Below are 14,967 nucleotides of genomic sequence, written 5' to 3' on the forward strand. Positions count from 1 at the left end.
GGGGTTATACAGGAACAGAAAAACAGTGCGAATTTCTTTAAAAAAAAAAAAAATCATCAAGTGTCCTTAGGTTGTGTGCGGCATTGCAGCTCAGTTTTATTGAAGTTTTTCTGTTCCTTAATACTTAACTAAAAAACGTGAATTTGCCTGGAACTTTAAGTAAATAAGTAGTTTGCATACTAGTATAGCCACATTATATCTTTAAGCTGAAGAGGTTGCATCTAAAGTGCTGAAAGATATGATCATTTCCAGCAGAAGGGGGTTAAAAACTATGCCCATTGTGTGGGCATAAAAAAAATAAAAATAAACACCAAAAAATAGAAACATGTTCTTCCCTCCAGGGCTCCCGAGATGCCTCTGGTGTCCAGCTTCAGTCCCCCAATGCAGTAGTCTTCCTGAACAGCAGGAAGTATTCCACACAATGGGCATAATTGTGAAACCGCCCCTCCAACCAGACAACCCCTAAAGCTTTCATGTGATTGATTTGGTTTCCCTTGGCAGTGATCATTCTTCTGTTTTTCTGCTGAAGCTGGTAGTGCACTTTTTTTTGCAGGAAATTATTTCTAGTAGGCAGAGCTGCGCTGTGAGTGGCACCAGCCTTGTGCCAGGGACTGTAACTCAAGTCATTGGTTTCCATGTTATAAAATAAAACTCCCTAAGATAAATCATGGTACTTTGTGCAGAATGTCTTTTGGCAGGTGTTTTTTTTTTTTTTTTCTCCCTAAGGTTTCTAATTTAAGACTAGAAAAATGTCCAAGAGGATAATTTTCTTCCTTCCTGGAGATAGACTCCAAATATTCTTGCACCTGTGACAACCAACTTAAAGGGGTATTCCAGGAAAAAACTTTTTTTTATATATCAACTGGCTCCAGAAATTTAAACAGATTTGTAAATTACTTCTATTAAAAAATCTTAATCCTTTCAGTACTTATGAGCTTCTGAAGTTAAGGTTGTTCTTTTCTGTCTAAGTGCTCTCTGATGACACGTGTCTCGGGAACCGCCCAGTTTAGAAGCAAATCCCCATAGTAAACCTCTTCTAAACTGGGCGTTTCCCGAGACAGGTGTCAGAGAGCACTTAGACAGAAAAGAACAACCTTAACTTCAGAAGCTCATACATACTGAAAGGATTAAGATTTTTTTTTTTATAGAAGTAATCTACAAATCTGTTTAACTTTCTGGAGCCAGTTGATATATATATAAAAAAGTTTTTCCCGGATAACCCCTTTAAGTTTCCCATTACAATTTTCTAAATATATATATATATATATATATATATATATATATTTATTATACACACATATGATAGAGCGAGATAGATTGATCGATAAATAAAATTAAAATAATTAAAAAAAAATTATAAAAAAATAAAAGAATAAAAAAGTGAATCAAAAAGGGATCTATTGGCATAATCCAGGCCTGGAGAAGTCTTATTGTGAACTAGATGTCAGTTACAACACTAGAGAGGCCGGTCCACAGAACTCAAAAGCCCGATTGAGGAGTTTTCCCCACTCTCACCTCCACTTGCCCATTGCCCTCTTTCATTATGGATTATTGCATGGTGGACCTATACTTTCCCAGGAGGCTATAACAGAAAGACACGACTTACTGCACAGAAAGGGAATGGGTGGAAAAAGTAGGAGCCAAGTGTGACAAAAGGCTATACACAACATTGACTATCAATGTTTTATTGGAATCCCAAACCATCCCACTTCCCTACCTAAAGAAACATTCTCCTATAGCCCTTACAAGCAGAACACTACTATTACAAAATGTTACCAAACATATGACCAAAAGGTTATAAATAGGGAACTATTTGGTAACATGAATGATGAATGGCTTTCTTCATACGGGTCATAGGGTTTCTTCCTTTTAACACTTGTGTGTAATGGTAATAAGGCATTATTCACATGGCTGGAGGTAGGTTGTAATACACTTGTGTGAATAAAGGTGGTGTGGTGTACCACTATTCTACACAGAAAGGGAGAAATAAAATTGCCTGCACAAAAAAAAATCAATCACTAATAAGACGTACACCATTAAGGCACTATTGACAAGTAGGGTGCAGTTTTGCATAAAGTGGCCATGATTTTGGGGGAAAGCGGGTGTGGTTTGTGAGTTTCAACAATGTACACAACTTATAGTATAAAATTTTTAAGTAAAAAGAAGGCAACTGATCGTTGGACTGAACTAAAACTACACAGTACACAGCTTGAGCCACAGATATAAATTTGGAGTATTTTTAAACCGTCTCAGCCAAGTTTGCAATATTAGTTCGATAGTATCAGTAGATCTAGGCACTTACCTCCATTGGATTGTATAACGCATGAAATTCATCACCAATACGGCGAAGTTCACGTGCAATCAAGATTTCTGGCCGCATTTCTTCATGGATGTTGAGATTTCTGGCAGCTAAGAAAAACAAAATCTAACTTTAAATTTTATTCCAATAGGTTCTTTACACTTATCTGTGGAAGAGTCTCTATAGACCGCAGTGTAAATATGTAATTATTACTTCTATTATAAACCCGAAACATACAGATAAGTTAAACAGATACTCTACCTAGAAATGGGTTTGCTTAGTGTAACTCAATTCCCCTATTCCCCCGGCTTTTAAAACAGAATGGACATGCACTTGTAAATCAGAAGATACATCTGTTGGTTTGTTCCTACAGGTTTAGATTTTGGTTTTCTATAACAGGTAACTATATACATTTACCAATGGTAGACATACTGAAAAAAATATTCTAAGTCAAAAGTGACAACCACCCATGTCTACACCACCTATTACTAATCTATTCCATCATGACATTAATGTTGGCCAATATAGCCACACAGTCAATCACATACATGGTATCATAGCGCAGACAGGTCTACAAGGAAATGCCTTTTTATAGGTAACAAATGGAGAGTAATGTCACTGTAAAAAGAATGAACTTTCTTCATTTGTTGATGGATAGATCATCTATTTAACAGCATTATTTGCCTTGCTTTCATGTTGTCGATTCTTGCACTATTGTTTGGTATCCTACCACAATCAGTATTATATGAGGAGTGGCCGTCATGCTTATATCCTTTAAACTAGAGACATAAAAAGATAAGAAGTAGCTGCCTCCAGAGTACATTGATACATTGTAGACAGCTAAAAGAGCTGCCATCCTGGGAACAGGACTTCGATACTGATGTAAATATTCAGAGCATGAGTAAAAGCCAAACTTGTTTGGCTCCAAGCCTTCTTTCTGTTAAGGCTGGACCAAAGGCCACAGAGTTGGCTGGCGTTGGCTTGTCTGATATGTTGGGGGACCTGAGCTGACCAGTCTCTGAGGTTAAATCAGGCTTCAGTATCATGTGCTCCTCTATTACAACAGCCAAACTTCATTCAGCTAAGCTGGTGTGACGCATAGTGAAACATTCTGAAAGTTGAGAGAGCAATTCAGATGCTTGGGGGGAAAAAAAAAAAAAGTACAAAGACTCAGCAGAGCGAGGAAACCCTTTCCCCACCGGATAAACTCCTCACTTAACATCTGAGAGGAAGTTTTGGCACTAACATCCAAATGTGAAATGTAGTTAGTCACTTCCTAGACTGTACCCGTCTCCATCCATATAGCAACAGTGCCCAGGAGTCAGCGACGAGCAGTCATTCAGGAAATTAAAGTCGTGGTTACGTGGTTGATAGTGAAAATCAATCTGAGGCTTTCGGAAAGGACTTTCTGTGGTGCTACCAGCAAGTGCACAGGCAAAATGAGAGATCGCTATTGCTGCACTCAACTTCTGTTTAGTGGTACTTGTATTTATTAAGCCAGGGTTTAACAACTCTTGGCACTTTTCTTATAGACCTTGTAGGTTGAATGTACATTATTTCAGCCTGTCTATCTTGTATACATGCCTTGGTCATAGGTAAGTGACAGTTCTATATTGAATTTCTATAACTTTATGTATGATAAGAAATTACAAAGTGTTATCATTTAGCAAAAATGAGGTTGTGAGAGAAACTACATAAAAGTCCACCCCAATAGCTTGTGGAATGATCTTTGGCAGAAATATAGTAAAGTAATGGTTTCTGGAGCACATCTCAGTCTCCAACGTTCTGGAGAAATTTTGGCCCACTCTACAGTGTTGCTTCTGGTCATTGAGGGTTGTGGACGTTTATTTCTGCACAGCCCTGTTAAGGTGCCACCACAGCATTTCTATTGGGTTGAGCACTGGGCCATTGCAACACCTTGGATTTTACTCTTTCAGCCATTCGGTTGTAGATTTGCTGGTGTGCTTGGGATTCTTTTCCTGTTGCATGATCCAGATAAGGCAAAGGTTTAGATGCTGGACAGACGACCTCACATTTGACTCTGGAATATTCTGGTATACAGAGGCGTTCATGATCGTACAAAATGAATAAATAAAAAAATAAAAAAAACTAGCTCAAATCATCACCCCTCCACAACTGTGCTGTACAGTAAATTGAGTTTGTGCCGTGTTTGCTTTTCGCCAAACGAGGCTCTGTGCATTATAACCTCCATTTTAGTCTAGTCGGTTTAAAGTATATTGCTCCAAAAATCTTGTGGTTTGTTCAGATGCAACTTTGCAAACTTACGCTGTGCTGCCATGTTCTTTTTAGAAAGAAGAGGCCTCCTCCTGCCAACTCTTCCCAAGCCATATTGGTTCAGTTGTTTCTAATTGTACGGTCGTTAACTTGAGCATTCAACATGCTAACTGAGGCCTGTAGAGTCCAAGATACAGCTCTACGGCATTTTGAAACATTTCTGAGCATGAATTTCCTAGGGCATGAATTTCCTAGGACAAGATTGTCAACTGTCTTGAATGTTTTTTTTACTTGTTAATCTTTCTTACTGTAAAATGGACTTGAAGTTATTTGGAAGTTAGTATAAACCTTTCCAGATTGCTGAGCCGCAACTAATACTTCCCCAAATTCAGGGCAGATTTTTTTTTACCTTCACTGTTTTAACACACCTGAAATAAAAAAGGCGCTCCTTGTGGAGTAACATAGATGTAAGGGTAAAGTAAAAGGAAGATTCAATACCGCTTACTAGAGGAGGTTGTGCAACAACATACACAACAATGGTAAAAGTGTGTAGTTGAATAAGAACCGTCTGCAGCCTTCCTGGACATGTGTAGAATATATTCAAAGAAAAGCTTTGTTATAACCAGAATTCGTGGTGCTGAGCGGAGCAAGGAAACACAGAGCCAGGATGCAATCCATCCGATTTAATTCCAATAATGCACCACGAATCCTGGTTATAACAAAGCTTTTCTTTGAATATATTTAACACACCTGAGTTAAGGTTATGCTATTGCACCCAATAAATGGGCCACTGTAGGGTTTGTTCAGATTTTAAAGACTTAAAGGGGTACTCCGCCCCTCAATGCAAGTCCACGGGAGGGGGCATGATAGCAGTCACACCCCCTCCCGTAGGCTTGCATTGAGGGGCGGAGCGTGACGTCACACGTGGGCAGAGGCGTGATGTCACACGCTGCCGGCCGTGTGGTCGCCGGTAATCAGACCCGGAGCGAACACGCTCTGGGGACTGATTACAAACGGGGTGCCGCGTGCAAGATCCCGGGGGTCCCCAGCAGCAGGACTTCCGCGATCAGGCATCTTATCCCCTATCCTTTGTATAGGGGATAAGATGTCTAAGCACCAGAGTACCCATTTATCCACATAAAATGGTTAAAAAAAAAAAAAATGTGCATTATGTGGCAGATTTGCCACGTGTTCACTCTTTCTAATCCAATTAATATATAAAGTGTAGCTGCTGATTTGCTTCACTCCTAGTGTGCACCAAACAAGTCCTAGATGTAGCCCCAAACCTCCCATGTGACTTGAAGGTCTCTTATTTAGTGACACTAGTAAACAGAAAGCCTGGCCCTGTTGCCCATGCCAACCAACTACAGGGGAGCTCTGTGGAAAATGTTAAGCATACAGAAAAAGCTAACTAGAATTCTCTCCCAATCCCTATAAGCTGGGGTAGCAGACTCAAGCACCACTTGATACAGCACAGACCATGCATGACCTCTGCAGATCAGCCAAGTGCATGGTTAGTAGGGAAATTCAAGTAAGTATATCCAAGTACATTTTCCTGGCATCAGCGCACAACAGGAGCTCGAAAGGTTTTCTTTTCACGCTGCACGTGTGCGTGACAAGTCCGGGCAGACATAAATTCAGGGACCTTGCTCAGAAACAGCTGCTGGAAAAGGAATACCACATGTAATAAATCTTCATGAGTAGCTGCCAGCAGCTGTAACCAGCCCCAGGCCCCACCTCACTAAAAATATAACGTTCAGTGCAGATTCTGGGGGCACAGGAGCCACTTCCCCAGAAAGTACAATAGAACATTAATATTACTGGCTTTGTAGTCAGCAGAGGAACACATTGTGGGATATGTGTGAGAAGTCAACAAGAAAAGGAAAAGGACCCTCCATCCTCAACATATTTTTAAGTGTTATACAAGTCTAAAAACCCACCGCTGTTGGTAATATCAGATTGTGTACTGTGTGGAGGCAGACCACTGTCACTCAGCTCACGTACAGGCCAGATTAAAGGGTGTGCACACATCACTGGGTGGACTGGCTCTGCAGCGGAGAAACACTCATTTTACTTTCTCCATAGGAAGTTTATATTGCTTTTTTGGGTGTTGGCTTTCCAGGCTTCCTTTAAAAGCCAAAAAAAATCTGAAGTGTACTGTACAGAGAAGGGATTAGGTTAAGTGGCATCTGGGGTCAGGAGGCCTGGCAGCGCAGAAACCAACACTATGTAAGAAGAGAGTCATACACAAGATAGGCTCTGCTATTTCTTGACATGTCTCTTTCGAACTCACTTTTTTTCCCTAAATCAAGGGTGGTGCTAATAAAACTAAATAAAGGAAAAGCATCATGGCCGCTTTAGTCACGCTTAATAACTGGGCAGATTGGGCAGTGTATCTATAGTGAGATGCCAGGAAACTGTTGATTACTTCACAGAATCCTCATCATCCCAAATACTACAAATCATCTGCCTGGCACCACAACCAAACAAACAGAGCGTTAACACTAGTTGCCTTCCTTTGGCTTACAGCTACTCCTCCCACATGTACTTTCTGTTCAGCTGAGCATGCATGTGTTTTCAACAGGAAGAGGGCAATAAGCCACTGGTGGCAAATTTTACCTTCAGGCTAGGTTCACACAGCGGAATCTCTGGGCAGAAAATTTCTGCCCGGAGATTCCGAGTGCGGCCAGCACCGACTGAATCAGTCGGCGCTAGGACCGCGCAGACACTGCAGTATCCAATAGACTGCAATGTGTTCCGGAACGTGTTCCGTGAGTATTTCCGCCTGAAAAATGAGCAACACCATTCTTCATGCCTACATTTTAAAGCGGATTTTCCGTTCACATATTCCGAAGTGTGAATTTGTGAACGGAAACCCATTTACTATACATTTTAGTAAGGGGAATTTCTGCCTGCAATTTCAAAGCGGAATAGTGTGAACCTAACCTAAGAACAAAAGGATCCCATATTAAGATTCAAGATACCTGAATTTCCTCCCCCAATGCTAGTCACTGGATTTTGGTGGGTCCTAAATCCAGCCCCTAAAAACTTATCCTCTATCCACAGGATAAGTGATAAATGTCTGGGGGCTGTACTATGGTATCTCTAGCACTCCCAAAGACAATTGATGGAGTGTGTGCCAACCCACCATTCCATGCAGCAGGGAGAGTCAGGCTCTGTTCTGAAAATTGCAGGGGGTTCAGAGGTAGGACTCTCCCATGATCAGACACTTATCCTCTAATCTCAGGATAAGGGTTATATTTTAGAGGCTGGAATACCCCTTTCAGGGAATCCTGTTGGTCTGTAAACGGTGGCATAAAAGCTCTAGAGAAGCATGGTGCCAGGATGTAAGCTTTTTATTATATCAATACAAAATATGGGGCTCAAGGTCACAGATATTTAACAAATATATTTAATATATTTTTTATATATATTTTGCTATATATGAAAATAGATGTCAACATACATATATTCATAAAATACGCTGGGACCTGCGACTCACAGGGCCCGTGTGGGTCGTCAGGATCACTACATATAAAAATAAAATAGTAAAATGATGCAATAAAATACGACCACACACCTAACACTGGTGCTCGATAGGTTCTGTTTTGTCCTTAGACACAGTATTGGCTGGCAAGTATATGATGAATTCTAGCCAAATGCAATTAAATCAATTTATCCTAGGTATGATGCTCACCGATCCGGGAGTGGAACTAAGAGGACTTCTATGTGGATGCCTCTCCTATTGAAATGCCGTAATAGCTGTTGCCAGATGTCGGTATAGTAAACAGATTGAAGTTTCCTTTCTAGCATGCGCTAGTCTTTGCCCCCGTGTCGACTCTTTGCTGGAGAGAGTGCGCTGCTGGAGACTCTGCCGTCTCTCAGGATTGCAGCGCTGATGGTAGTGGGCTATGACTTTGTGGACTGCAGCGCTTCTCCAGCACACACTGCTGATGATCCCGGTGACGTCCTCGTGTCTCCACAACGCATGCTGTCGGGTAATTTGATTGACAGACCAATATCTTAAGCAAATAAAGTTCATAGATGGGTTAAGGTCACAATGTTTGGGTTGGTGGTGGTCACAAAACTTGATAGTAGGCTGGACACATTTCAGGATCCCCATAGGTCCTTTCTTCAGCAGCTTAAAGTAGATATTTTTGGGGGATCAATTACTCAACAATAATCCAGATACTAGTTGTGACGTCAGTAACAAAGAGCACTTGACCCCCCAAAAATATCTACTTTAAGCTGCTGAGGAAATGACCTATGGGGGTCCTGAAATGCGTCCAGCCTACTATCTATTAAGTTTTGTGACCACCACCAACCCAAACATTGTGACCTTAACCCATCTATGAACTTTATTTGCTTAAGATATCTGTCTGTCAATCAAATTACCTGACAGCATGCGCTGTGGAGACACGATGACGTCACCGGGATCATCAGCATGAGTGCCGGAGAAGCACTGCAGTCCACAAAGTCAGAGCCCACTACCATCAGCGCTGCAATCTGGAGAGACGGACGAGTCTCCAGCAGCGCACTCTCTCCAGCAAAAAGAGCCTACACGGGGGCAAAGACTAGCGCATGCTAGAAAGTAAACTTCAATCTGTTTACTATACCGACATCTGGCAACAGCTATTACGGCATTTCAATAGGAGAGGCATCCACATAGAAGTCCTCTTAGTTCCACTCCCGGATCGGTGAGCATCATACCTATGATAAACAGAGTTCATTGCATTTGGCTATAATTCATGATATACATACCAGCCAACACTGTGTCTAAGAACAAGACAGAACCTATCGAACACCAGTATCCCCAGCATAGACATACTGGTTACCACTTTGAGGATATTAACTAAACTTTATGCATAATATCATCCCTATGATGGACTGGTTCCATTAGGTGTGTGGTCTCATTTTATTGCTTCATAATTTTACAAATTTTTATAGTTTATATGTAGTGATCCAGACGACACACATGGGGCAGGTCACAGCGTATTTTATGACTATATGTATGTTGGCATCTATTTTTCTCTATATATACACACTAAATATATTGGGTAAATATCCATGACCTTGAGCCCCATATTTTGTATTGTATTTAACCCATTTTCAGACACCGTGAGTATAGGTGTCAGTCGGGTCTTTATTGGTGATTAGTTTGACAAGAGCCTCTCCATAACCTTTTTGCATTTTTTTTTATTATATCAGGCTTTCCAGTGTTCATTTCTCTGCTGTGTCACGCTTTATTTTATTACTGTAGTGGCGATCGTGGTGATTTATCAGTTGCAATGGTAACTCCAACCTCACACCACTGCTCAACCTGTCATTGACCATTTCTCTCCATCACCCAAAATAAGAATAGTCAGTCACAGGCCAGTAGGGTTTTAGGAAGGAGTAGCATGTTTTCTATACACACACACTATACAAGTATGGAAACAATGTTGAAAGGTTTATCATCTCTAATACACCAAACAGATTTATCAACTAGGCACATATTCGGTAACAACCAGATCCCAGCTTTATATTTTGACTCTCATGGTGCAGGGCTTTCAGAAGTCATTTAGTATGCAGTATTTTGTAATGTATTCACAAAAGACAACCAGCATAAATACACTAATAAATGTAATCCACAGAGCTCTCATCCAATGCATGTGGTAGCATACCCATACCATTTGACTACCCTTGAAAAAAACCAAAACTGCACATGCTGTAGGAAAGTCTATGAGAATATGGATCTCTATGAATCCAGAGCTTAACAGCTCATGCCAGGATACGCACAACATTGTTTATAAACATGGAGACTAGAGAGTTCAGCCCGTGATGTCGTACACAGTATACAAGTGTAGGGTAAAGACTGATATCCAACAAGGGACACAAAGAAACAGACCATGTGCTAACAATCAGTTATCCCTTCAGTCACATGCACAGACAGGTATCTGCTTGGCAAACATCGTTCTGTGTCTCGCTCCTGTTTTAATGTCCAGGAGAAGATCCATCTAGTTGTTGGGCATGACAATACATAAACATTAGTAAGCACATCTTACCCATGACTGAGAGATAGTGGTTAAATGCTTGACACGGAGGGCTCGGTGTTTGAGTAGCTTTGTCGCAATACACAGGAGCAGGACTCACTTCAAATGAAAAATATCCACTAGACGTTTTGGAGACAAGAGAGGATGCTCTTACTAACATACAATGTGGGGATCTGTTGGCAAAGGAATTGGGGCTATATGGTGATAAACTAGGACCCCAGGGAGTACTGGCCGGGCAGCTCCCTCCCTCATCAGAATGGGGGCTGGTGAGGGACGTAGGGGCCCCTGTCCTGAGGGGTCTGTATGGAGTGCGTCTGTTTTCTGGCTGTATCTGGTCTCCTCCACTGCACCCCGGATTTAGCAATGATGGTTGTTTGGCCATTTGGTCTTCTTATTTCTGTAAAAGTGAAAAAAAAATCAGATAAGTAACACTTCACTGCATTTCACTACTGACCATATGAGAAAAAGCAAACCCAAAATAAAATTCTATCTGCAAACCTGTTCCACAAGGGCACAACTGACTTTGCTGCCTATGGACTTAATAATATACTTATGTATAATTGCATCTTTAAGTGTGAGCGTCCATACACAAGTGTCCTTACTGAACCCACAGTAGCTTGTGAAGTATTACAATGTAGTGAGCAGGCATGAGCATTTTATTGTACATAGCCTATTATCTCAAGGCACTGTCTATCCGTCCAAGGAGCCTCTTTGTTTTCCCCACTTTTGCGGTCTTCGTGCAGTTCATACTGGCCTGATAAAATCCGATATATGCGACAAACCATTTTCTATACTTTGCCAAGTTTTCTGGTGGCTTCTACCTGATCATCTTAGGTTTATTTACACCAAAAACAAATGGTAAAGGATTGTGAAAGGATCTAGCTGTAGACTGTGCTGCTCTCAGGGATTCCACCTTCAGGTTAGCAGGGGACAGAATGACAACTCGAAACAATAAATGTACTTTTATAAACACTTTTTTAGTCATCAGAAAGCCACTGAAAGTGCAGTATTACCCTATCGAGCCACAAGTGAGAGTCCTCGCACGACTATCGCAGCCCCTGATCAGCACTGGGCAGTTTACCAAGGCTCCTCTCCAATGTAAACGTCTTCGAAAGCTGAAGACGGGACACAGATTCCAAACATCTAGTCCTCAAATCCTATACTCAAGTTATCTACATAAAGACACATTTGGGAGATTTATTAAAACCTGAGCAGAGGAGAAGTCAGCCAGTTGCCAAAGCAACCAATCAGAATGCTGCTTTTATTTTTCTGAGGAGTTACTAAACATAAAAGAAACAATCTAATTGGTTACAATGGGCAACTGCTCCACTTTTCCTCGGCACAGGCTTTGATAAATATCCCCCATTATTATGTGATATTCTTCTCTATCTAGACAACAACAAAAAACTTCCAGGACTATTTGGCTTTTGGTCAGGGGTCAATATATAAATCCATCCATAAATTTAAATTGTGGACCCTCATGTAGGTTTATATAGTGACAAAATGTACTAACAGCAGCATCTAAACATGAAATATATGACACTTCAACCTGCTATAGCTCTGGAAAATCCCTTATGTGATGGCTCGGTGCTCCCAGATCAACAAGTCAAGTCTGTATGCCAGGAAGGAACTATGACAAGTGTTACACGTATCTACTGCATATTCTATGTCTAGAGGGGCAGGAACACATGCCAACCCAACTTGTAATATCCCTGGACACCAGGCAGATGATGGGAGCAGGGGAAGTAAACAACGCTACAGCCTGGGGGTAAGAGCTGGAATGTGTGTGCCTGTATCTTTAAGAGTGGTATCAGCAGTCCTGGGCTAGTAATGGGTCGATTTTCCAGGTCACTGCAGGGGAGGGCAGTGTCCGCTGTGCCCCCCTGTGCCTGCAGTGACTAGGAGTTTGGCAGGACGCCCTCATCCAGCCCTATTGTTCTCCCAGTGTAAAGTGCTGAGCACAGCAAGTCTGGGAGAGGCTTGGCAGAGAGGAGAGAGTTGTAGTAAGTGCGTCACAATAGGCTTGTATCATGGTGGAGGAGCAGACTTCATATCCCTGGGGACAGAGGAGGAGGGGGAAGAGGATCGCTTCTACTGAGACAGATCCAAACACAGATCTGAGACAGAGAAACCTATCTACAGATCCAAACACAAACCTATCTACAGATCCAAACACAAACCAGTCTATCTACAAATCCAAACACAAACCTATCTACGGATCCAAACACAAAACCTTCTATCTACGGATCCAAACACAAAACCTTCTATCTACGGATCCAAACACAAACCTTCTATCTACGGATCCAAACACAAACCTTCTATCTACAGATCCAAACACAAACCTTCTATCTACAGATCCAAACACAAACCTGTCTATCTACAGATCTAAACAGAGAGAAGGAAACCTAGGTCTATAGCTCCACAAGTCCCATACCAGGCATGTACACGCAGTATATACCATAGATCTGATGCTACCACAACTGTATACACAGGATCCCTAATGCCTGAAGGTGCAGAGAACAGGGCTGCTGTGTTCTCCACTGTAAAATCCCCTATAGAAATCACTGCTGTGCAGGCTGTCACGTCCCCTATAGAAATCACTGCTGTGCAGGCTGTCACATCCCCTATAGAGATCACTGCTGTGCAGGCTGTCACGTCCCCTATAGAAATCACTGCTGTGCAGGCTGTCACATCCCCTATAGAAATCACTGCTGTACAGGCTGTCACGTCCCCTATAGAAATCACTGCTGTGCAGGCTGTCACGTCCCCTATAGAAATCACTGCTGTGCAGGCTGTCACATCCCCTATAGAGATCACTGCTGTGCAGGCTGTCACATCCCCTATAGAGATCACTGCTGTGCAGGCTGTCACATCCCCTATAGAAATCACTGCTGTGCAGGCTGTCACATCCCCTATAGAAATCACTGCTGTGCAGGCTGTCACGTCCCCTATAGAGATCACTGCTGTGCAGGCTGTCACGTCCCCTATAGAGATCACTGCTGTGCAGGCTGTCACATCCCCTATAGAGATCACTGCTGTGCAGGCTGTCACGTCCCCTATAGAGATCACTGCTGTGCAGGCTGTCACGTCCCCTATAGAGATCACTGCTGTGCAGGCTGTCACGTCCCCTATAGAGATCACTGCTGTGCAGGCTGTCAGGTCCCCTATAGAGATCACTGCTGTGCAGGCTGCCACGTCCCCTATAGAGATCACTGCTGTGCAGGCTGTCACATCCCCTATAGAGATCACTGCTGTGCAGGCTGTCACGTCCCCTATAGAGATCACTGCTGTTATTCCATAGTTCCTGTAGATCTCTGCTGCCTATGCCATTCCCTGTTTGTTGTCTCCCATAGATCACTGCTGTTATTCCATAGTTCCCTGACATTCCCTACAGCTCCTAGCTGTGTTTGTTGTCTCCTGTAGATCTCCGCTCTTCTTCATATCCTGTCCCCTATAGATCACCGCCGTGTACGTCCACAGATCGTTCCCTACGAGACTCCTCAGACAGGACACGTCCCCGGCTCCGGTGTAGCCCTCAGATCCGTCTAATCACAGGAGGACCGATCTCCAGCCGGGCTGTGCCCGTCACTCCGCGGTGTCACAATCCTCCACACCCCGGTTGGATTCTTGTAGGTAAAGCCAGCAAAGAGCGGGCGGCGCTCGGTGTCCTGACGGTGGGGTCACGGCGGAGCAGCCAGATACAAGCCGGAGGCGCTGAACCTCAGTGTGATGACGGGGAGCGGACAAAAACACACAGCACCGTGACAGGGTCCACTTACATTACTGGCCGGGAGTCATGGCCGCCCTCCCCACAGGACTCGTAAGCACCGCACTGACAAGATCACGACAAGTCCCCGGTGAGCAGCAGTAGCGGCGGACACGACCATACACTGTAGCACAAAGAGCGGAGCCTCCAATCACTTGTCCTCCCGAGCGCGTTCTGTCAGGGATATAGCGATTTTCTACACAACTTGCTTCTTGATAACCATTGTGACGTCACTCTCCACCCCATTGGTCGAAAGCTGTGATTGATAGGTTAGTGGCCAACAGCTACGAACTTACTCCGCCGCTGGGAAATCCCCCCTCCCGCCAGACATGACAGCAGAAGCCCCGCCCTCTGTACAACTGTTTACATGCGTCCCCCCTCCCCTCCTGTCTCGGCAGGACGAGCGGCTCACGCCTGCACTCGTGCTGCCCGGTCACATGACCCTACGCGCCAAATGTCCTACCAGCACCCTTTCCCTGCCGGTTCCCTCGGGCCGCGGTAACCTGGTGTGACCGGAGATAACTCCCCTAATTATGGATCAAGCGAGACGCTGCTGGGCACAGTTATACTTCTATAAACACGGGAGACTATTGCAGCCGGGAGAAGGAGCTATGTTACCAGTAGGGCAGTCTACC

General features: G+C 43.2%; 1 protein-coding gene across 7 annotated transcripts in view; it reads right to left on the reverse strand.

The window, feature by feature from the left end:
• BCL2L11 (BCL2 like 11) overlaps nucleotides 1-14,967 on the reverse strand; it is a 64,884-nt gene that overhangs the window by 31,496 nt on the left and 18,421 nt on the right. For 5 of the 7 annotated variants that reach the window (XM_056567217.1, XM_056567219.1, XM_056567218.1 and 2 more), the window contains exons 2-3: nucleotides 10,579-10,963; nucleotides 2,303-2,409 (exon numbers count right to left, since the gene is read on the reverse strand). In XM_056567217.1, coding sequence (XP_056423192.1) covers nucleotides 2,303-2,409; nucleotides 10,579-10,948 — 477 coding nt within the window. In that variant the 5' untranslated portion in view covers nucleotides 10,949-10,963. Of the gene's footprint in view, nucleotides 1-2,302; nucleotides 2,410-10,578; nucleotides 10,964-14,345; nucleotides 14,964-14,967 lie in introns of those variants that run through there. The other 2 variants (XM_056567214.1, XM_056567220.1) reach the window with 2 other exon arrangements.

The sequence above is a fragment of the Hyla sarda genome, chromosome 3, assembly GCF_029499605.1.
Source record: "Hyla sarda isolate aHylSar1 chromosome 3, aHylSar1.hap1, whole genome shotgun sequence".
Classification (NCBI taxonomy): domain Eukaryota; kingdom Metazoa; phylum Chordata; class Amphibia; order Anura; family Hylidae; genus Hyla; species Hyla sarda.